Consider the following 22,714-nt stretch of genomic DNA (forward strand, 5'->3'; position numbering starts at 1 on the left):
AGGACGGCATCCCCAGGAAGGGCTCTTTCTCAGGGCGACCTCCCAACTCAGGACCACCATTTCAGAGAGCAAGCAGACTAAAGGTTAAAATAAGCGGCTGCCTAAATCAATTAGTCATGAGTCAGCCAGGCAAGGAGGGCAGCTGTGCTAGAGCAAAATAAGCCTCACACCAGTCAGGGCGCCATGGGCCTGACCCTCAGCCTGAGCACTGAACCTCGCTGAGCCCTGCTACCTTGACCTCCAAAACATACCCTAAATCTGGCCATATTTCCCCACTCCCACTGCTCTAACCTTAGTCCAGAGCATCATCATCTCCCATCTGAGGCCACAGCATGAGTGTCCTAACTGATCTCCCATTTGGTCACTCCACGATCAGCAGACCCCACTGCCCTTCTCCTGTGAGTACAGTAGATTCAAGCTGTTTCATGTGGCCTTCACGGCCCTCAAGACCCGCTCTTGCCCACCTCCCTGACCTCACTCTCCCCTCACTCATGACTCTGTGCCCGTCTGGAGCTTCCTCATCCCTTAAGCATGCTGGTCTTGGCACCTGTTTATTCCACCTATTGTACCACCCCTCAGACCTCCACGGGGCTGCCTCATCCACCTCCAGTCCCCGGCCTCTTCAAGCAGGCCTGCTCCAACCACTGTGGCTAACGCAGCCCTCTTTGTCCTGCCATAACATGTGATGATGCTTCACCACCTTCATTGGTACCTGAAATTATCTGACGTATTTGTTGTCTGCCCTAGAACCTGGCATGGGGCCTGCTCAAAATGTACATGTGGATGGAGTCTACTTTCTTCATTGAAACATGGCGGCTGGACACTTAGAGGCCAGCGGTCAGGAGCACTGCTTCTGAGGCCCAAGGCAGTGACCCTCTTCCCCAGGAATTCTTCCTTGATTTTCCAGCTAGGGGTCTGCTCCCCTCCTGAGACCTCCCTCTCTCACGCTAGCGACCTGAACTGTACTTGCGTCCACAGCTCATCTCCCTGTTAAATGTGAGCTCTTCTGGGACAAGGTCCATACCTGCTCTTAGGTGCCGCGCCCAGCCCGGGGCCTGGCACGGAGAGGCTTCAGTGTTTGCTGACCTGTGTCTGGTACCTTCCTGACAGAGTACAGGACAGGATCTCAGTCGTGGCGTTTGTACTGCAGTGACCTACCTCTGACAATGCTTAGTTTGTGAGGCGAGAGGGGTGGCTTAGGGACCGCATCTTTCTTTTTTTTTGTGGCAACTCCTGTGACGCTTCTGTTCTTCAGAACATCTGTTCCCCAAATCATGACTGCCAAGTTCTTTGTGTACTTGGAATCTCCTTGGGTTACTTGTAGCTGGTGCCATTTCTCCTCATCAACCCAAATCCCGCTTCCCAGATGGACCTGAAAGGGATAAGAACACAAGCACCTGTGTTGTCGGACAGGCTGGCGTTGGAAACTTTTCTTGTCCTTTTTTTTTTTTTTTTAAAGATTTTATTTATTTATTTGAGAGAGAGAAAGAAACAGCATGACAAGGGAGAGGGTCAGAGGGAGAAGCAGGCTCCTCGCCGAGCAGGGAGCCCGATGCGGGACTCGATCCAGGGACTCCAGGATCATGACCTGAGCCGAAGGCAGTCGCTTAACCAACTGAGCCACCCAGGCGCCCCTTTTCTTGCCCTTTAAAAGACATTGCTGCACAACTACAAGGGACTCATTCCATAAATACTACATTAACTTTGTTTAAGGGAAATAACGCTTATTTACAAAATACCTATGATGCACCAGGCCTTATTTGAGCGCTTTATATCCACTATCTCAAATCTCCATGGCAACCCTAGAAGGAAGGTGTTGAGACACTATTTTCACCTCAGATGGAAAAACTGGGTTGAGAAAGGTGCAGCCAGTTGCCAAAAGTCACTCGACTATTAAGTTGTAGGGCTGGGATTCTAAGCTGTACTCATGTTATAACAAGGCCGCTCAGACCCTGACCAAATCTCAGGACCACATACATTCAACTTCTCGCTCTGTTACACTTTAGACAGACTTCTCTCCCTTTCACGTGAGCATGCTGGGACACACATCCTGGCACAGTGCTTCTCCACAGTGGCACATACGGGGGTCCTCTGGGGCCGTAAAAATCACTTGTGCCTTGGCCCCATTCCCAGGGATTTGGATTTATTACTCTCGGTGAAGCCTAGGGACCAGGATCGTTGAAAGTTCCCTAAGTCATTCTGGCGTACAGCTAAGTCTGAAAACCACCGCCCGCTGGAGCAGGGCAGGCGGCGGCCAGGCTCTGCCATCAACTGGAGTGTGTTTGTGCAAGTCCCTTCCCACCCCTGGCCTCAGTTTCCCGTGAACTGAACTGGGAAAGGGGCGTTTCATCTCTGTGTTCCTTCTGGCTCAGAACACGTATAGTTTTCACAAATCAAACAGAACCACGGCGTCCTCAGTCTGATTCTGATGGCACACATAACGGAACATGATCTAATGCTCCCTACAAGGGAAGTACTCTGAAAGTTTCAGGGCAGAGTCAGTAAATATAAAGGACTCAGATGGATCTAGCAATGAACTGCAGGTGTTCAAACTGTTTCTCTTTCTGGCTCTTTTAACAACTCAAACACCATTTGCTGATATTATCATTAAAAAATAGAGTTTTGACTTTGACACTGCCAATTATGTTGTATTTCTAACGAGTTTATGGAGGGTGGAAATGGCCTCTGTGGGGAAGGAGGGGAGGCAGCTGCTAATAAGCTAAACTTCCTCAGGGTAATGAGAGGGCTCTGCCTAAAGTCCTTGTCTTCAGCAAGACCTGTAGGTCATCCACATCATGTGGTCAGGGGACCTCTCGGGAGAGGTCCTGGTCTGAGAGACCGTGCACACATCCGAACTGATGGCAGACTGGCAAGAACCACTGTTCAAAGATGACTGAAGATCTTTCTACTGAAGCCTGGCTTGGAAAAGAAGGTGGGCATACACAGACGGGAAGATAGGTCAGTCAGCAACACTGCTTCCTTCACCAATTACTGACGTTTTCCAGTCATTAAAAAACAAAAACAAAAACAAAACAACCCAGCAACACAGGCTACCCATGAATGCCAGTAAGTAACAATCTTCCTGGCCTCATCTGCCTCTGCTTCCCTTTGCTCACAAGATCATTTAGATCTTTGCAGGCCTGCTATCAGATAACCAGATCCACCTGGTCTTCCTGTGCCGCAAACCTCAGGACTACAAATCTACTCATATGGCTCAGGAAGATAAGCCATGCTGGAAGCGAGATGCCTGGGGCCAGCTGGGCAATATGGATCCAAGGTCAAGTCCGTTCTTTCCTCCACAGTCTGAACTGCGGGTGGGCAGTCCAAGTGCCAGATCAGGCATGTGGGGGACTAGTTTCCTGCTGCTCCCTGCTGGGCCCCAAGTCACCTCCCTAGGTGGCACTCTGAAGCTACCCTCACAAGCTTCCTGACGTAGGGGAAAAACAAGGAATCTGAATTAGATTAAATTCAGAATCAGAAAACCTTTGAGATGGAAGACAGCTTCTGTTTTTCAAAGATCTCTGCTCTTTTCTACCCTGGGCCTTGCTTTCCTATAATCTTTTATTATTCTTAAAAGAGAGATGACAGTCATTTTAGCCAATGTTCTACTAGATAAGGGGGACACTAATATTTTTTGAGTACCAGATTGTACCCTCAATTTATTTAATCCCCACAATGACCTTAAGAGATGGAAATAGGTTAGAAGTTATTATTCCTACTTTACAGACATGAATAGAGATTCAGAAGGACAAAATTACCTTTCCCAAGACATACTAGCAGTAAATTTGGGGATAAAGATTCAAACCCAAATCTGTGTGACTGGCAGAGCCCGTGTTCCCCAGGCCTTCCTGCCCCTGCCAGTGTCACAGTGGTGACAATGTGGTGGAAACACAGCCTATCTATCGCACCGATATTCTACCGGGCTTCTTTTTGAGCTTTCCTCTGTCCTGGTCCAGACGTTTCCCTTGCTGGCCCCCACCGCAGGTCACTACTGCAGACAGGGAAGCCAGAAGAAGCCACAGGCTGGCCTTCCTGTCTCCAGTCCCTGCTCCCTCCAACCCCTCCCCCCCCACAACCACTACCAGATCAGTGTCCCTAAAACATGGCTTTCCTTCTTTGACTAGCTGACTTCCAGTCTTTCAACTCTGTGTTTCTATGTGAACCCTCGGGAATCTTGAATGGCTCCCTGTTTACTATCACATGTACCCAATCTCCTCAGTCAGCTTTAGAGGCCCTCTAGAATCCTCTTTCCAGTCAACCTCCTAGCCTTTATTTCCCTGCTATGGCCATCAAGATGAAGCTCCCAAACTCCCTCCCTTCCTTCTACTTTCAATGTCTGGTAACACAAAGATGGCGCTGGAGGCTCCAGCTCCGGGTGTGAATCTTCACCCTGCTACCTACTAGCTGGGAATCTTGGGCTAGCCACTTTACCTCTCTGAGCATCACTTTCCTCGGGTGGAGAACAACCAAATTCACAGAGCTGTTCTGAGGATTATATGACATTATATGAATCAGATGTCGGGAGGACAACACACATTCTCCGCCCCCCTCCCGTCTCCCCCACCCCCAGCCGTGTCTCTGCTCAGGCCTTTCCCCTGTCCAGGAATGAATGCCTTCTCCTATGTCTTCTTTAAGCCTGCTCATCTTTCAAGCCCCAGTCCCAAATCCAGGAAACCCTCTTTAACTGCTCCAGGACTAAGTTCTATCCCCTCTGAATTTCTAGCCTACTGAGAGCCTTCACCACCTGATTTAGCCCTTCACGGTACATCTCCATGGGGATGGGGTGAGGCTTTGCCTCTTCTGTCCCCTTCATACTGATCAGGACTAGTCTGAACACAAAGCAGTAAGAAACTGATGGGCATATTTAATATGTTCTAATGGTACAGCCTTTCAGTTCTGGTGAGCTGTTCCTTAGAGAAGAAAATATTTTCTGACACGCACTTGAGTACAAAGCCAACTTTACAGCACAGAAAGAAATGGCTCTGGGTAAGACCAATCACAGGTATGTGCTGGGACAAGGGCTCTTCAGGTTAGCAAAGCTCAGGGTCACCTGGAGCGATGCCCAACTTTCAGAGATACAGCAGAATAGACTGGAAAAAACACTGGCCTGGGAACCAGGAGACTTGGCTTGCACTTCCTACCTGCCTGTCTCTAATCTATTCTATAATTACAGAGGAATCCCTTCTCTGGATGTGTTTCCCCATCTATTCCATGTATAAATTAGACTATTTAAACTTTAATGGTCTTTACAGCTTTGTGCTTCAATGAGTTTTTGAAATAAAACATCTTAGACAAAGAAAAGCAATGAACTTTATCAAAATCAAAGTAACTTTTGTGGTAAGCCCTATTCACATAAACCAGAGTTCGCTATTTGACCAAAATGTTAGCCTTATGTGTCAAGGGAGGTTATTAAAAATATGGCAACTTCTAGGATGAGACTTGATCAAAAAATGGCTTTGTGAAATGTTTTATAGGACAAAACTAGTTTCCTACCAGGAAATGGATCCCATTCTAATGCTCTAGGCTTTGCAGAGATTAAGGCTTTTGTTCATGCAGGCAGAGGAAAGAAAGGGTCAGAAACGCTAGCAGAGCCAAGAACAATGAGGATGCAGGCAACGCTGCTCTGGGAAGCTGCCATCCATTTCTAGTCTGTCCGCTTCCTCTCCTCTCCCTTCATAAATTTCTCTGCTGAACTACCAATTAGTTGCAAACAAGTCAGGTTAGTTTTATAGCAACATGTTGGCAAAAACCGATGAAAAAACAAAATTGGCAATTTTAAGATTTGTTGTGCAATTCCTGTAAAAACATTAGATGAGGTTTGAGAGACCCATTTTCTGGAAATGGAAAAATGATACCTTTGCAAAAGCGGCCCCCATAATGCTCAGAAACTATCTGTCAGTCTTCAAAGGAAGAGAGAAATAGATTTCTCTTGGAAGCTATCTTAAGAAAAAGTCTCTAGTCACTCTACAGTGTGGTCATCACTAAAAAGAAATCAACAAACACAGAATAGTCCTTTCTTTTATCTCCAGTTGAGGAAGATTCACCCAACTTAGATACACAGTTGGAGTCATTAAAGGCCTATGGATAGCAATAATCCATCCCACCTCATGAAGATGGAGACCCTGATGCCCAGAAAAGGAAAGGACCCATCCAAGCAAGGTCGCACAGAAAGCACAGAGAGCGAGCTCTGCTTCGCATTCAGGCTCCGGGCTGCCTAAATCCACCCTGTCATGCCACCTGTCCCCTGCAAGGCGGACTTTTAAAGCCTGTGGGCTGGAGCAAGTCAGACAGAATGGGCTGATGACCTGGCGCATCAGTTCTGCCTCTGCGGGGGAGGCAGCGCTCAGTGGGAGATGGAAGAGCAGCCTATCCAAGACAGCCCTCAAGACTAACACATTTCATTTCCTCAGCTGACAATATTTGCTTTTTTGCCTCAATCTGGCCAGGTGCAGGGATGTATCTGGATGAACCCAAATAAAACAACCTTTTCTTTCTCATCAGCCCACTGGGGAAACAATACTGGATAAACAGAGACCTTTTGAAGCACAAGGCAAGAAAAACAGACTGACACAGATGATTCTTTGGGAGGAATGAGAGGTGGTATCTGTAATGTATGCCATGGTGGCAGAAACAGAACACTAAAACTGAATTTGACCAGTGCCTACACAAAGGGCTCCAATATACTTCTTAAGATGAATCCATTTGGATGTTAGAAGGATGTCCGAACAGTTATCTCTCTGCCCTGCTGCTCTATCACATGACTTTAAGACTTTCCAAGGCTATTCCATTATTTTTCACCACTGTACCAATGCAACTACTAATAGTGCTTAAGTTTTCTTTCATGACTTTTTTCCAAGGGTCTTACAAGAAAATCTGAGGAGTTATATGTGGTCCTAGGACTGTGGGCTAACCACTGCGGAATACAGAGCTTGGAAACAGCGTCGGGACATCCTAGGAGCATGTCTCATTTACCAACTTATCCTCAGCATCTAGCATAGGGCTTAGAACATGTAGATACTTCGTAAATAGTGAAATGTATACACACTGAGTTATCTGTCAATCAGACATTTCATTTCTTGTACACCTTACAAATTTTTTATATCTGGTTTTATAGGAGGGTAGGACAAGTTTCATCAAACTACCATGTTTTTAAAAACTTTCTCACTACTAAGCTATTTTTTTTTTTTTTTTTTTTTTTTTTTTTAAAAAAGTTTTTTTTTTTTTTTTTGACAGAGAGAGACACAGCGAGAGAGGGAACACAAGCAGGGGGAGTGGGAGAGGGAGAAGCAGGCTCCCCGCAGAGCAGGGAGCCCGATGTGGGACTCGATCCCAGGACCCTGGGATCATGACCTGAGCCGAAGGCAGTCGCTCAACCAACTGAGCCACCCAGGCGCCCACTACTAAGCTATTTTATGTCAGTTTCGTTTTACAGTTGCTTTGGCCCAGTATTTAAGAAAAAGGTGTGTGTGGGGGGGGTAGGGAGAGAAAAAGAACAAGTCCCAGAACAGCTCCTCTAGTTACAACACACGAATTCTGGACATAGTTACTCAGGCCCAGGGCCAGGAGGCCAACCGGCCAAGCTGTGGCTCTGGCAGCTCCCACCGTACTCTCCATCGTTACTCTAGCTAACAAACACTTGCAGGGAATGGATAGTGAGCTTGAAACACTACCTTGCCATTGTCTAGGATATACTTGTCCATGACAGGTGCAGGAGCGGGGTAATAGGACGACGTATTTGCTTCCTCACTGAAAGTGCTCCGTAACTCCGGCTCGGGCTCGAGACATTCTGACTTTACTTTTTCCAAGTCAATGGCGGGACCTAGGCAGTTAAGAAAAGAGATCTGTCTAGAACTCCAAGGAAAATAAAAGGCAAATATTTTTAACTATGCATCTATCAGCACATAGTGGCACAAAATAAATATGCTGGCTTATTTTGTCCATTGGAGTACACTTAAACCCAGGCTGGAAAATAGTATGAGATATGAACGTCACAAGGGAAAAGGAAGAAAACTGGAAGACAAGAATGAGCTCGACTCTAAGTAGGAATGAGAAGCAGTCTTTGAGGGTGTTGTTGTCTGACTGGAAATGCAGGGGACTCAACTGCCTGCTCAGAAGAGGGGTCTTGGTAAGACCCCGGTGGAGAAAGGGGTGGCCATCACTGTAATATGCAAATTGCGTATCTGCAAAAAGCCCACCTCTGCAGCCTCCAGGGGAGCAGGCCACAGCCAAAGAACGGAGGTTAGGGAAGCACTGGGGAGAAATCCAAAGGCCTCCCTCTCCCTAAGACCTAGTAAGTAGCTAGACAGGAGCATTTCAACCAAGAAATTAAAATACAATACAGATTAAGCTTCTGATTGCCTGATCTAGCAGCTACCCTGATTTTTATTTTAATGCAATCAATACAAATTACGCACAGTTTAAACAGTGAAAGGAAGCTGGATAAATGGTGGAGGTTTCTAAGGGGAATATTTTTTTCTCCATTAGCGTTTAAAAATGATGGGCTATTTTTTAAATCACCTATTGTGTCTTGATTACCAAAGGGCAGAGAAACAGAATGAAAATGAGTAAATAAGGCTGAATGACTGGATTAATTTTTGCAGGAGAGCAACTCCAAAGGCCAACGGAGAGCCCAGCACCCTGGAAATGCTCCCTCCTCAAACCTTTCGGGGGTCATCCGGGCTCAGGGCTTTAGCTACTGCTTTCGCGGGTCCCCGGGGCCATGCCTATACCCTAAGTAACCGATGAATATCATGGTCCAATTTCCCTTATCCTAACCGTGTGGATCTCTTGGTACAGAGCTCTTTATATATCAAAGCCCTAACGAGCTAGTTGCAATTCTATGTTCAACTGCCACATCCTAGACTTTGGCTGGTGGTAGAGATGGTATTGGTGATTTTGTTACTAAAATTCCTCATGACACAGCTTCCCAGAACAAGACTATCATTCCTGAATTGCTGCCATCTGCAAGACAGAATCTCGGCAGTCTCCAAGGACGTAAGCAGGAGCCCTGCACAAAGCAGAAGGCAAAATGGCTGGGGAGCAGAATGGTGCTGATGGAAAAGCATGGCTCATCTTGGGACATAAGTTTCGGTGCCGTGCCTGGTTCTGCTGTGTTTTAATTGCGTGACCACAGGGGAGTGAACTGTAGATGCAGAAGTTGGCAGAGGGAAGGGCAGACAGCATCATGATTGTTCGGATGGCATCTCCTATACTGTGTGATCTATTCAAGGGCTGGGCTCTTCTCTTTGTCCCCAGCACCTGGCACCGAGTAGGTGTTCTCTGAAAGTTTGCTAAATGAGTAAAAGAATGACAACAATAAATGAAGAATTCTGCAGTTTCAGAAGCAGATGCCAAAGTTTCTCCTCTCTCTGTGTGAGATCTCAGGTTGAATTTCTGAGATACAAACTCAAGTGGAGCATTTGATCTTTTCTTAGATCAGGGAAGAGGTAATTACTTCAGTTTCCCCTAAAGGGCATGGCCCAGTTGGCATCTGAAGTCTCTTCCTGCTCTGACATTCAGCAACAGGAAAAAGGGCTGGGCTGAGAGGATGAGGTCCCTGTTGCCACTGGCTCACAGGTCCTCTTTGGCAAGATTGTGTCCTTTCTCTAAAGCCTCTTTTTCCTTCTATGAGAAGATGCTGGACAAGAGAAGGACTCCAGTTCAGCTCTGACTTCAGTCTGGTTCTCTCCCATCCATCTCCACCACGGCTGCCAAAGAGATCTCCTTAAGACCGTGTCCTTCCTTGCTTAGTACCCTCCTTCCTAATTACGCTCAAAATGAGGTCATACATTGCAGCCTCCTTAAGGCCCAGAACAACCAGCCCCCTCTCTACCCCTGGTGCTCACTTCTTGCTCTCCCCTGATACTCCCCTCTGCCCAGGGCCCCCTGATGCTGTGCTGGCCCAGGCCTCTATGCCTTTGGATGTGCTCCTGTCTCCGCCTTGCATAATACCACCTCATCTGCATGCCAAGGATGGAGCTTAGGTGTCTCCTCTGTGAGGCTTTGCCCTGATCACTACCAGGTGTGTGTGTGGGGGGGGGGTGGGATCCTCTATTTTGTAAATACTTCCAGCAAATTCTGTTTGCAATCATCTGCCAATCTGTCTGTTGTCCACATTAGACTGTGAAGCTCTTTGGGGGTAAAACTTTACTCTCTTTGCAGTCTTGGCACCCAGAACAGGAGGGGAGAGAGTTGTGGGGGAGGAGGGGACTTAAACAGGCTGGGGCAAAGGTCCTGAAACAAAGCCCTGCTGCTGAGTTGAGGTGTTTGGGGGTGCAGGCTGGGGTGAGTGGGAGCTGTTCTTAGACTTTTGTAACCTTCCTGGCAGCCCGTGAAGTAGAAATTAGGGCTGTCAAACAGAAATCGGAAACAGCTAGGCAGAACAGATGATTCTGAGGGCTACAGAGGGACATATAAGGGACATCAGGAGTGAGGGTTGAAGGACATCAGGAGTGAGGGCTGAGCGTCACTTCTTGGGCTCCAGCCCCTGCTGCTCCCTCCCCCACCCAGTCAGACTCCACACTGAAGTGCCAGCCTGGCCCTCTCCATACAAACACCCTTTCTTCCAGCTGCCCAGTCTGGAAGGAACGTGCTTGTGCCCTTCCTACTGTCTGGTCACTCTGCCCCACAGATGTCCACCCAGCCAAACTCCACCAGGCACTCAAGGCCTGATTCAAATGCCACCTCCTCCATGAGGCTGCTCTATCCCTTCAAAAGGAGGTGGTCATTCTCTCCACCCCTTGGCTTAGAATCTGGAAGCAGAGAATGGAATTTAAATTCTGGATTTGCCACTTACAGTTTAGGGTAAGCTGTAAGCTGTAAGCTCTGCCCCCCAGCCCGTGGACCCCTCACCCCCACAAGAATCAGAGGCACTCAACTGTGTCTATGCCTGTCTCCCCCACTAGATTGTGAGGCCTGAGGGCAGGCAGGGGCTGTGTCTTTATTTCAGAGACCAGGGCTCAGCACAGTGAGCGCCTGGTTCACATTCTACCCTCAATAGGTAATTTCCACATTAATAATTACTTAACCTTTCTGACCCTGTTGCCTCACCTGAAGGAAGGAGCCACACCAGAGATGTGGCAAGACCGAAGATTCAGTGAGTTGCCCAGAGATGTGAAATGAGCACTCCAGAGTGTGGCACAGAGCGGGCCCTGAGGCCACACTGCGCCCCCGCACCGCCCCTCCCTCACACACACGTTATCCCTGGCCGCTCTCTTAGTCCACCACTGACTTCGGTGGCTTCGGTGCAGGCAGAGCAGGTCCTGGCACCCCGCGGCACCCCCATGAGCCCTGGGCTTGTGCTGGTCTCCTCGGGGACTACTGTATTGGGATCTTCTGGCTTTCAAGGCAAACTGCTTCCTGCCATTCTTCCTCAGCACCGTTCAACACCCAGAGGCTGCTCTCTGCGACCCCCCCTTCTTCATCTGGCTCCTCAGCCTCAGCAAGGAGGGCAGCCCAGCCAAAGGCGCGTCTTGGGAGGGGTTCCTCAGGGGACCTGGGTGTGAATTGCAGCTGCATGACCTTAGACTAGTCACCTCACCTCTCCGTGCCTCGGCTTTTCCTACCTGCAAAGTGGGGGTTCCCCGTAGCCACCATGCAGGCTGATGACGCCCCTGGAAGTGCCCAGCATGGAGGCAGGCACAAAACAGAGGCTCAGGAAGCGGCACATGGACGAAGGAAGGACTCCAGCGGTAAAACGGGGTGTTCAGTATTACAGAATCCAAAAGAAAAGGAATAAAAAAGCATGTGATTTCTTTGGGGGAAGGAGAGGGAGGGCCTCTAGTGCTTTTAATTTAAGGGAGGGGGGAGACAAACATTTCACTGCAAATTTTAGTCGGCTCTACTACCGATGTTGGCAATTTACATCTCATTACAACAAATGCCTCAGATTGCTGTTTTGCTTTTAAAAATTTCTGAGGCATTGTTCTCCTTCAAACACATGTGACCAAATTAGCCACAATAATAAGCACTCGCGCTAAGAGACAGCATTGTAAGATCTGGTGCAGATATTTTAAGTAACAAAGGAACTTTTTTTCCATGTTGTGGGAAGAGTAGGAATTAAAAAAAAAAAAAAAGGTCTTTTGATCCACTTCGGGTTTATTTTGGGGAAAATACACCTTCCATGGAGAGAAACCTCTCAGCTGGGTAAAGGAAGCTTTTAAAAAAGTATAAAAGGTAGTACTTGTCTTTTCATTCAGTCATTCAGAAACCCATTCAGCACACAATTGCTGCGGCATCCCAAGATCTAGGCCCCTTGAGGCACTGCCCCCCCCCCCCCCCCCCCCCGAGAAAATACAGTTGTCCCAGTTCTGCAGAAGTGGAGACTTTCATGAGAAACTCCATTACTTTGCATACACATAGCTGTGCTTTGATAGACAAGCACTGGATTTAGTTAGAAAACCCGGTATAAGAACAGGTTGTCATTTATTTTACCTCTCTAAGCCCCAGGGGCCTCTTCCATAAAATGGGAATCACGGCACAGAGTAAGGGGCTTAATAAATGTTTGTTGGCACAACGAATAAATGAAATTATATCACTCTGTTTTTGTCTGGCTTACATTAGACTAATGCTGTTCTTCCTGAAAACCTTTCTAAAAAAAGTTAATGCCTGTGTGACTTCCAGGGTTTCAGAAGTCATCCATGTCTTCAAAATACATGTCTATGTTTAAACACGAAATGCCATTTCTGATTTCTACTGAAACAGAAAGGCTAATAATATGAAATTTTTTTAAAAAAGTACCAAATCATTCCATTCATTTCTGTCAGTGAATAGGAAGTTTCTCTGTTACAGGTATAATTCTAGTTTCTTCCTAAATGCAAAGTGAATCAAGTCAAAATTCTTACATGCATTCAGAACCCCTAGTATGGCACAGAGGCTCACTGGATTGGGTAGAAGAACGAGGATTCCACTGTTTACAAAGACCCGAGCACGGGAATAGCTAGGTAACAATGAAGGAGGTACACAAGTGCCTTAGAAAGAGGCAGGGGAGATGGCCCAGAGCCAGGCAGGCGGATCCCCCTCTGTGGACCCCATCATTGTTTCTCAAAAGGCATCAGCCACTTTCACCTGCCATTGTCACTATGTGTCTGTTTCTTAGCCCCATTATGCTTCCAGGGAGGGTGGGGGACAAATCTGGTCTTATTTCTTAGGTGGGAATCTACTAAGCATCTACAAAGTGCCAGTCCTGGGCTAGATGGCTCTGAGTGGTTCACAGGCCAGCAGTGACAAAAGACAGGCAACAGATCCTTACCTTATGTGGTTGACAAGGGTCAGGATAAAGACTTGGGAACAAAAGCAAAGGAGGGGATGCTCCACCTGGAGGAGACCAGGAAGGCTTCAGAAGGATAGTCACACACTTCTGTGCTGGGGTTTGGAGGAACGATGGGCAGGAGCTCATTGGGAGTGGAGGACGGGCGTGGGGAGTTACTCTCATACAGTGAAGGCACATGGGACATAATCGAGGCTCCATGACCGGCCAGGAAGTGGGCAGCATGATGATCTGCAAGGGTCTGGGGAGGGAGAGGTCACTACCAACCTGGCAACCCTGGGAGGCTTCAGGGAAGAGGTGAGCTCTGGCTGGAGCACTGATGTGTGATGAGGTCTGGGGAAGGTGGAGGGGTGGTCAGGCAGGGGATGGGATCACAGTAAGCCGCGGCTCTTTAGGTTCTTCTCCCCCTCCTTCCCCATTTTCCCAATGCCTTCTATGAGCAAGGGCTGGAGTAGGCTTTGCTGGGCAGAGGCAGGACAAGCCGGTATCGCCGGAGGCACCAGATTGAGCAAGTCCTTGCAGCTCAGCTGGATGCCCCCCATTGTGATGTGCCCCCCCCCCCCCTCCCCGCCTCGGGAGTCCAAAGCACAGGGTAGCAGAGCTGGGATGGACCTGCGAGCGTCCCCTCTCCATGGGGCAGAAACCCAGCAGGGGGTGGCAGGAGCAGGCCCAGGGCCCCAGTCATGGGGCTCAGGGTATTTTCCCCACTTTGAGGAACTGTAGGTGCCCATTTCAAATGACATATTTGGTTCTCTCTGAGGTGAGCAACACCTACTGAATGTCCTCTGTTATATACCTTACACCAAAATCTCTCTCTCTTTTTTAAATCTTTGCAGTACTTTTCACCCTGATGTCAAGTACTTATTTGTTTCGCATCCCCTGGCTAGAGTGGAAACTCCAAGGGCAGCTGTGCTCTTGTTCACTGCGATCTCCCCAGCACCCAGTACAATGTCTCTGGCACACAGGTGACCCTACCTACTGTGGAGGCTGTTTTATGTATGACAAGCACCAGTCATTTAACATGTGTTAAATGAAAGAAGTAAATCCTCATGGAAGTCTTGCAAAACAGATCTTATTATCTCTGTAGAGGCTCAGAGAGGTAACGTGCCAAAAGTCACACAGGTGGTGAGGACTCAAATTCTGGGCTGTTAGACTCCAAAGCCTTGTTCCTTCCACTGCTCTACACCTCCTCAGCCAAGGGCAGGTTTCAGATTTCACAGTTCTGCTCACCCTGTGGGACTCTCAACTCATCTCTGACCTTGGGGGCTGGGGGTCCTTGAAGAACTCCACAGGAGGCAGTGGGGAGGAGGGGGCGTCCCCAGGACTCATCTCACCTCTGGCAGCTCTGAGCCTATCCTCTGCCAGCTGGTGGGCAGTCCAAACTGGGCTGCTTCTTCATCGGTGGTTCTTCCACTCCCCTCCCCACCCAACCATCTGGGCCCAGGGAGCATCCAAACGTCAGGAATGTGAGAACAGCATGAGTCCGCCCCACCACACATGCACTCCCTCCTAGCTACCTCTTCGCTATGCAGTCCAGCCAGAAACTACTTGAGAGAGCCAGCTTCTCTCATAACTCCAAATCTTTGTTCAGGCTGTCTTGCTGCCTGAGATACTGTTCCCTTTCTCTGCATTTGGATAAACCTAACTAGTTCCTCACGTGGGGGCCTTCTCCAGCCACCTAGAGCACCCTTGCCCCAGTCACCTACGGAGCCTTCCTCTGTATCCCCTGCCAACGCCCCGAGAGCCCGGAGCACAGCAAGGCTCACACTGTATTCCCCCTGTTGACTGCTGAGACCGAGAGTCTTTAAGGCAGTACCAGGGTCTTAGCTGTCTGATTTCCCTGGGCCCAGTGTAGGGCCTGGAACAAAGGAAGGGTCTAATAAATGCTCCTGCACAAAACTGTTTTCCTACTGTCAGAGCCATCTGGTAATGGAATGGACTGCCCTGGAAGGCAGTGAGTGAGCTTTCTGTCTCTAGAGGGATGGTACAAGAGGTTGGATGATCACTTGGCAAGGAGGCTACAGAAGGCTTCCTGTCCCATGTAGGAGGCTGCACCAAGTGAACTCTGGGACTCCCTACAGGACTAGGGACTGAGCTGGGACTCTAAGAATCACCTCCAACCAAACTCAGCTGCCTGGAACAGTAACAGAGGGTGTGGCCAGGCTCTGGGCCCTGCTGAACCTGCCAACCAGACTCATTCCATCCATTCATCTTAACCCTCTGTGGCTTCATGAGGATGAATCTGTCCAGATTCCACATGGCCTAGGCATGTCCTGTTCCCTCTCTGGTCCTCAGTTTTCCCATCTATAAGATGGGGGTGAAGGTTGGATTGGGTTCTTATTTAAAGAGATCATTTCTATAAAAACTCCAGGAATTTTCTGGTTGGCATCTTGAGATCATATAGGTTGGTAAGGCTAAGAAGAAACAGTAGGCTCTTAAATTAGGCAGGTAACATCCCATCCAATAACTCAAAGGTTAGGCAGTCCCAGAATCCACTGTAGCACATAAAGGAGGTTTAATCATGAAGGCAGGGGAGACACAGCCACTGCAGAAACACAGGGCTGGATGCCCGTGGGATCAGCCTGCCTGGTGTACGGAAAAGTGAGACAGGCCTCAATTTGAAACCTGGTTCCACCATCTCCTGGTTGGGTGGCCTCAGGAAAGATACTTCATCTCTCTGAGCCTGCTCTCTGGGCCTCAGCTGCTGACCCTCTCTGCTGTGGAGGCTGTTTTATGTATGACAAGCACCTAGTGTCAGGCCCAAAGCAAGGTGTTCAGAGAGGCCAGTCTTTGCCTGTGAGGAGCCCTCTCCCACCTCCATTTCCTCTGACGGGCAAATCTAGCAGAGAACAAGCCTGCCCCCTGGCTGCACCAAAGCCAATGACCATCAGGCAAAGCCTTGTCCTGGGGGAAAGTACATTCCTGTTCTGGCCCAGGAACTCCTACATGTTCTAAGCTACCCAAGCAGATTACAAAGGGACAGCCTGGAGTTGTCCTTCAGCCCTATCCCCGTTGCCCTAGAAAAATGAACTCCAGGGAGAAAGAGGAAGGAGGGTCCGGGACAGTCCTGCCACTCTGAAATCTGTTCTTAAAATCATCTAGGAGGAACTGTGGGTGACCTTTCCGTCAGTGGTGCGAAAAGCCCTTCACAGTAGAAGATCACCCATATCTTTAAGAGAAATAATTCCAGTTCTCACCGCTACATCTTTTCCTGCCATCCGAGCTGAGGAGGCATGGGGCACAGTGGTTTTGGCCCCGCTCCACCACTCACGGAGGCAGCTGGGAGCTCGGGGGCCTCCTGGGCCTCACCTCTGCAAACCCGGCCTGTGGCCCTCCCTCGGTGCCTAACTTCCGTGAGCGTTCCTGATGACTGGTGAGAATGGACTGAGGCTGCAGGAGACAGAAAAGCATCCAGAGGTTCACCGCAGGCACCAGAAGGAGAGCCCTGGCAAAGAGGAAACTGAGCCATAAAGAGCGATGGCTGAGGGACTGAGGGGGTCAAAAGGAGTGGTTGAGGACTGGGGATGGGAAGTCAGAATTCTGTCCAGGAACAGTGGGTGGAGGGAGAATTCTATAAACTACAGACCAGTGAACTTGAGCTCAAGGCCAGGCGAAGTTGTAAAATGGCCTATTTAAGAATGATTTCTGAGGACTTACCAGAGAGACATTAGGGGTTGACCAAAGATTAAAATATGCCAAGACAACCATACCTGTGTTCTGTGGCAGGACAATGAGAGTCTATGATATGCCAAGCATTGGACAAACGTTATCCCACGTGCATCCTCAAATGATTCTACATCAGTATGCTGGGACCACTGTGTACTTACTTCATGCCAGACCCCGATAGAGGTCTTCCCATGCATCTGCTCATTTACTCCTCATAAGAACTATAATGGTGGGTACTATCATTGACTCCGCTTTACAGATGAGGTAACTAAGGCCCAGAAAGTTAAGTAACTTGTTCAAGGTCACAAATTAGAGCATGGGAAAGCCAGGGTTCAAAACCCCAGTACTTCCGACCTCAGGGCCCAGGCAGGCCCTTAATCACTACGTAGGCATGAAAGATACCCATCTTACAGAGGAAAAAACAGAGGCTGTGAAGGGCTCAATCATTTACTTGAAGTTGCACAGGTACTGACCCAGAGAGCTGAGGTTCAAACCCAAGTGATACCTGTTGCCGAAGCCCAGGCCGCCTCTGGCACAGGGGAAAACCAGCAGGAGGCACTTGGCCGACATTAGCTGCCTTTTCAAAGGCACTGTCAGAGACCTGTGCTTAAAGAATCCAGCTCGGACCGCAAAGGATTTTAAAGATCAAAGCTGGTATTTTAACGGACCTTGGACAGAACACAAGGCGTGAGCCCAGAGGAGAACAGAGGTGATAGAAACCGAGCTCTAAAGAGCCAAGACAGATTTGCAGACCACAATGGCCTTCCCCTTCAAAAATTTCAACCAATTTGAAATGTGATGATCTGGCCAACAGGGATGTGAGCTCTTCTTTTTGCTTCTCCTCGCTCAAATGGGGATAATCATCCTTACCTGGCCTCGCGATAGGGCTATCACAATAGTCCAATGACATAAAAATGTCAAGGTGCTTTCAAACCCATCAAGTGTCATGCAAGTGTGAATTATTGTTATTATGCTCATTATCTATGCCTCTTTTGGGTCAGGATTCATCATTTCTGCCTCCATTCCCTGACAAAGCACACCCCAAATCTAAAACCAGTATATGCCTCCCTCCTGCAGTGACAGCCCTGGTTTTGTTCTGCCTGGTGTCGTGCTGTGTGCAGGTCTGTGCTCCCCACCGGATTGTGTGTGCATCTCGAGGGCAGCAATTACGTCCTCCTCCCCATACTCCTCACAGAGCCCTTGCCAGCTTTAGCTAGAGGAAAATCACTTGAATCACACCAAAATGAATTTAACTATCTAAGAAGCACTGGTGCTAACACTGAGGACAACATCTAAGCTTTTGTCTTTGACCTCTAAGGACAAGGAATGTAGCCTAGGAGAAAGTGAGAGGGACCCTGGAGTCTCTCTCGCACACCAAAGCTCCCCCTTGCAACTGGCTTTCTACAGTGTGCTTCCCCTGAAGCCCTTGGAATTCTGAGTCTGCCAAGCCTCAGTTGAATAAACACTGCTCTGGTGCTCTAGCTTGTGAATGTTTAAAAACGGGACCGTCTTATTTGTTTCTATGTTCTTAGCACCCAACGCAGTCCTGGCACAAAGGATGGCCTCAGTGAATAATTGCTGAATGAATGAAAATAATGAACATAGGCACAGATAAATCTCTACTTTATCAGTTGGAATATCCGCATGCTTTCTGGATCCTCAGCATTTACTTCTTGGGAGAGGGTGGGCAAAAGAGGGCACAAAAGGAAAAAGAGACTGGCATTTACTAAACATAATATGCTTTATGCTCACAGGGCTTTATCCTTGCCATTTGCTTCCTCACTTAAGTTTGATGTTGTCACAGAGGCCCCAAGAGAAGAGACCCTCAGTGGGAGAGTGGGGCTCCTGCTCATCAGAGAGGGCTACTTCCCATGCTCCGATCACAGAAAGGAAAGTTCTGTTTCACAGAGAAGATGTGCTTTGTGGGGAGTGGGAGTAGAGGAGTCACCTCCATATCCAGACAGTGAAATCCAAGGGTTAAAGAAGGCTGTGGAGGTGAGGGTCCAGAGAGAGGTGCACAGGACCAGGTGTCAGGAGACCGCCTGGGAATGGGCCTGTGACGCTGTCTGGGCTTGTCTCCTCATCAGCAGCACCAGTCCATTTCCTGGGTAAGCTCTTTCACCTCTCCAGGACTCCAGAGAATCTTTCCTGTTAAATCCAGCTTGTATATATTTGTGGAATGAATGAAAGATGAATTAATAAGGGCATAAATGAAGAAGTGAGCCATCCAGGGACGTCTTGGAAACATCTTCTTATCCCATCTTGCTGCTGTCCTCTTTCCTTTGGCCCCTGACCTCCACCAGGAGCACCGTTACAACTCCTGGCTGCTAGAGGGCCTGCTCACCACTCTGAGGTCCCCAATGGGCTCAAGGGGCCAGGCTCCTGTTCTCTGCCTATTCTCATCTACCACCTGCAGGACCCCAATGCCTGGGGGAGTCAGCAATGATTCTTCCAGGCAAGGAGCCTACCTTTTAAAACTGAGCATTGCCGACCTGTTGGCCTCTCTTGCCTCTGAATCTGCCTGTTATGGTGTAGATGATCCAGCACCCCAGCTGGACAAAGGCCATTGAGCTGGGTCCCCCGGCAAGGTGGACAGGAGAAAATATGCAAGGAAGGGCCTCTAAGAACAATGCTTGAGTCAGGCCCAGGGGGCCAAGGCTGGTACAGCTCAGGATGTGCTCTCAGAGGACACATGAAGCCAAGAAACAAAGAGGGTTTTAGTCATTTTCTGGTTCTTTGCCATGTTACCAGTTTCTAGATGTGTATAGATGAGGAGCTATTATAGCAGAGGATGTCTTCCCAGACTCACCAAAAGAGTTCCACCTTCAAAGGCTAGGCTAGACACCCCCTCCCTTTCCAGGGCTCATTACACTGCATTTCATCGATATGCTTACATATTTACCTCCATCACTACCCACACCCCAACTTCAACTTCCAGTGTCTTAGTCTTCTTTGTATCTCTCCAGGCTCCTAGGCTCAGAAAGCACCTCGGCAATGTTAGCTAAGTTATATATATATATATATTATAAGTATACATATATAATATATATAGCCTTTTAACTTCTATAATAGAAGACCCTGACAGACAGAGAAGTTAGTTAACCTACCCAAGGTTATACAGCCAATTACTAGCTACGGGAGACAGAGTTAAAAACCAGACTGGGCCCCTCCTTAGCCCTCCCACTAAATGGTGTGAAAAAGAAGCTGACGATAAGCGGGCAGCAACCAGAATGCCAGGTGCCATGCTATGAGGGGTATTATTATTTCCACTTTACAGATGAGAACACCAAGGGTCAGAGAGGTGCTCTCTGCCTCGATCGCTCCTCACTCTTCCCATCCACTCACTCATGCCTGAGTAACAAACCTTCACCCTCCAGGTTCCAGCTTAGGTGCCATTTCCTTCAGGAAGCCTTTCTTCCCCAGTCCCCCCAAATTGTGTGGGGGCCCCTCTTCTGCAGTCCCACAGCCCCCTGTGCTTTTGTCTTTCTGGTGACATTTATGCCCTGTGCTGTCACTAGTTGTGTCGGTGGCTGTCTCCTTCAGCAAACTTTGACCTCCTCAAGGGCAGAGGGCAAGGGCTCTATCTTAAACATATCAAACTCTCACCACCAGGCAAAATGCCTGGCACACAGCAGAACACCAGGGAATAACTGTGGAAGAAAAGACGGAAGGAGGGAAGGAAGCAAGGAAGAAAGGGAAGAAGGAAAGAAGGTTCCCAAAGCCAGAGTTGGGAAGTAGGGAAGTTGAATCCAGGTTTGGCTGGTTCCGAAGACTAGACTATAGCTGTGAAAACATACACATTCCCCTCAGGGTAGAAACCCTTCTATTATATTCTTGTGGATTTGTCTTAGAACTTGGCACATTATCATTCTCCAATCAACAAGTGCTAATCCACGGACTAATTTAAGCTCTCACAGGTCAGGGACAGTTGAGTGTTGTGTTCCAGGATGCCCACAGCCCCTAGAGCACAGGGCACTGCACATGGTCGTGGGTGTTCCACACACACTTGCGGCCTGAGCTGACTTCTATTCAGCCCGTCCACTATGAAGACAATGGTGACTGATCAGGGAAGAGCCCACCACTGGTCCTCAGGCTGGCATTCAAGGCCTGTGGGGTAGGAGAGCCTGGAAAGTTCAAGACACTGAAACTATGGCTGAGGTCAAGTTAGTCTGTTTTAAGACTAAAGAGGCAAAATGCAGAGTGTCTTATTGCCCCAGAGATCTAGGAGTGGTTTCTGGAGTTTAAGCCCAGTTCATGATCACACAAAAGAGACAGTTTCCCTAGGAGTCAAAACAGTGGTGTGGAGAGTTTTTGTTGTTCGTGTGCTTTTTCCCCACAAGAAGTTTACAAAAGGTGGAGCATACAAGGTGCAGTGAAGATAAAAATTATTCCTCTGAAGACCAGGAAACACTTGTTCTTTCTGAAAATTCCAGTTCTCTCCCCGTCCCCCACCCCCACTCCAAGACCAACATAGCTTCTGTGAATTTTTGCGGTTAGGGCTTCTTTTTAAGATTTGTATTTTGATGTAGAATTTTAATAACTCTTTAGGTTGCACACCACCTGTGACCCTTTACTGTCACTTCGCACCTCTACAGGCTATGACCTGGGAGAAGGGCCAAGGCAGAGGCCGAGTCGGAAAGTGGGGAAATTACCAGCCTAGATACCAGGGGACTTGGTCTGACATGACTTCTGCCTCTGCCTCCCCAGTGACTCTGGGTAAGTCCCAACCTCAGTTTCCTTCTCTGTGACAAAGGCATGGAAAGGCCTCTCGGCTGACTCCCTGAGCCATTCTGAAGATCTACCGAGACACTGCCTTGGGGACCCACTTTAAGAAATAAAAGGCACCTATGAATATAAGTGAGGTTGGGTAAGAGCACATTTATCTAAACATCAAAGCAGAATGAATGAGGCTTTACATAGAAATCTATTATCCGATAACACAAACCTTCCTTCTTGAGTGCAAAATTATATTTGATTCAAACTTCGGAAATAGAACTTGTGTTTCTAGACTAGATTGCTCCCATTTTTAAGCAAAAAACACTGGCATGGGGTTATTAATGATTGTCCTCTGGGGATGTGGAGGCTGTGAACCGCTGTTACACTGGTTTCTAGAATACAGACTGGCCTCTGCCTTTTACAATTCTGGATTCTTGTGTTCTGAGAGAGTGTTTCTCTCTTGTTCCCTCTGCTAGCCAGTCATTTCTCCCTGCTGTCAAGGCTGCTGCCTTTCAAATTCCCTGATTCCTGATTCTAAGCCACATTAGGTAAGAAAACCTAAAAACCTGGTTTGTTAATACCGCTAGCAGCATTAAGAGCCTCTTCAGTTCCTCTACGGGCAAACCAAAGGAGTTTCCTACATCTTTATGTTAATCCTCCTAAGGTCATGTGCCTCTTGCTCAAAACTTTTTAGTGTTTCTCATTCCCTCCCAAACAAGTCCGACACCCCAGCTGGCACGGGTTTTCAAGGTCTTTGGCCACCTGTCCTCAAACTACACGCGCAGTATCTCTTTTCAGCAGGCTTGGGGTGCTTTCCCGCCCTCAGTGGCTGCTGTGCCTTGAGATACCCCTGCCCCTCAAGGCCTGCTTCAAGGCCCACCTCCTCTGGGGAGTCTCCCTCGGCTACAAACAACCTCTCCAAACTCTGAACTCTCCCATTTTATCCGCACCCCGTCGTGGCATTTATTGTTTCTGACTTAAAGTTATACACTTTTTAAGGACCATGTCTAGTTCTCTTCACGTTCCGGAAACTGCCTTGGAGAGGTTTCCTTCAAGCCCTGGTAC

The 22,714-nt window shown here is 48.3% G+C and overlaps 2 protein-coding genes across 3 annotated transcripts in view; both read right to left on the bottom strand.

The window, feature by feature from the left end:
- The window catches only part of AGBL4 (AGBL carboxypeptidase 4), a 1,445,284-nt gene that overhangs the window by 200,077 nt on the left and 1,222,493 nt on the right, over positions 1–22,714 (bottom strand). The gene's annotated exons all lie outside the window — the stretch shown is intronic.
- The window catches only part of BEND5 (BEN domain containing 5), a 48,271-nt gene that overhangs the window by 7,437 nt on the left and 18,120 nt on the right, over positions 1–22,714 (bottom strand). For both annotated transcript variants that reach the window (XM_021683894.2, XM_021683895.1), the window contains 2 exons: positions 7,671–7,819; positions 1,159–1,372 (listed from right to left, as the gene is read on the bottom strand). In XM_021683894.2, the coding sequence (XP_021539569.1) occupies positions 1,159–1,372; positions 7,671–7,819 (363 nt within the window). The remainder of the gene's footprint in view (positions 1–1,158; positions 1,373–7,670; positions 7,820–22,714) is intronic.

Source organism: Neomonachus schauinslandi, chromosome 4 (assembly GCF_002201575.2).
Source record: "Neomonachus schauinslandi chromosome 4, ASM220157v2, whole genome shotgun sequence".
NCBI classification, from domain to species: Eukaryota; Metazoa; Chordata; class Mammalia; order Carnivora; family Phocidae; genus Neomonachus; species Neomonachus schauinslandi.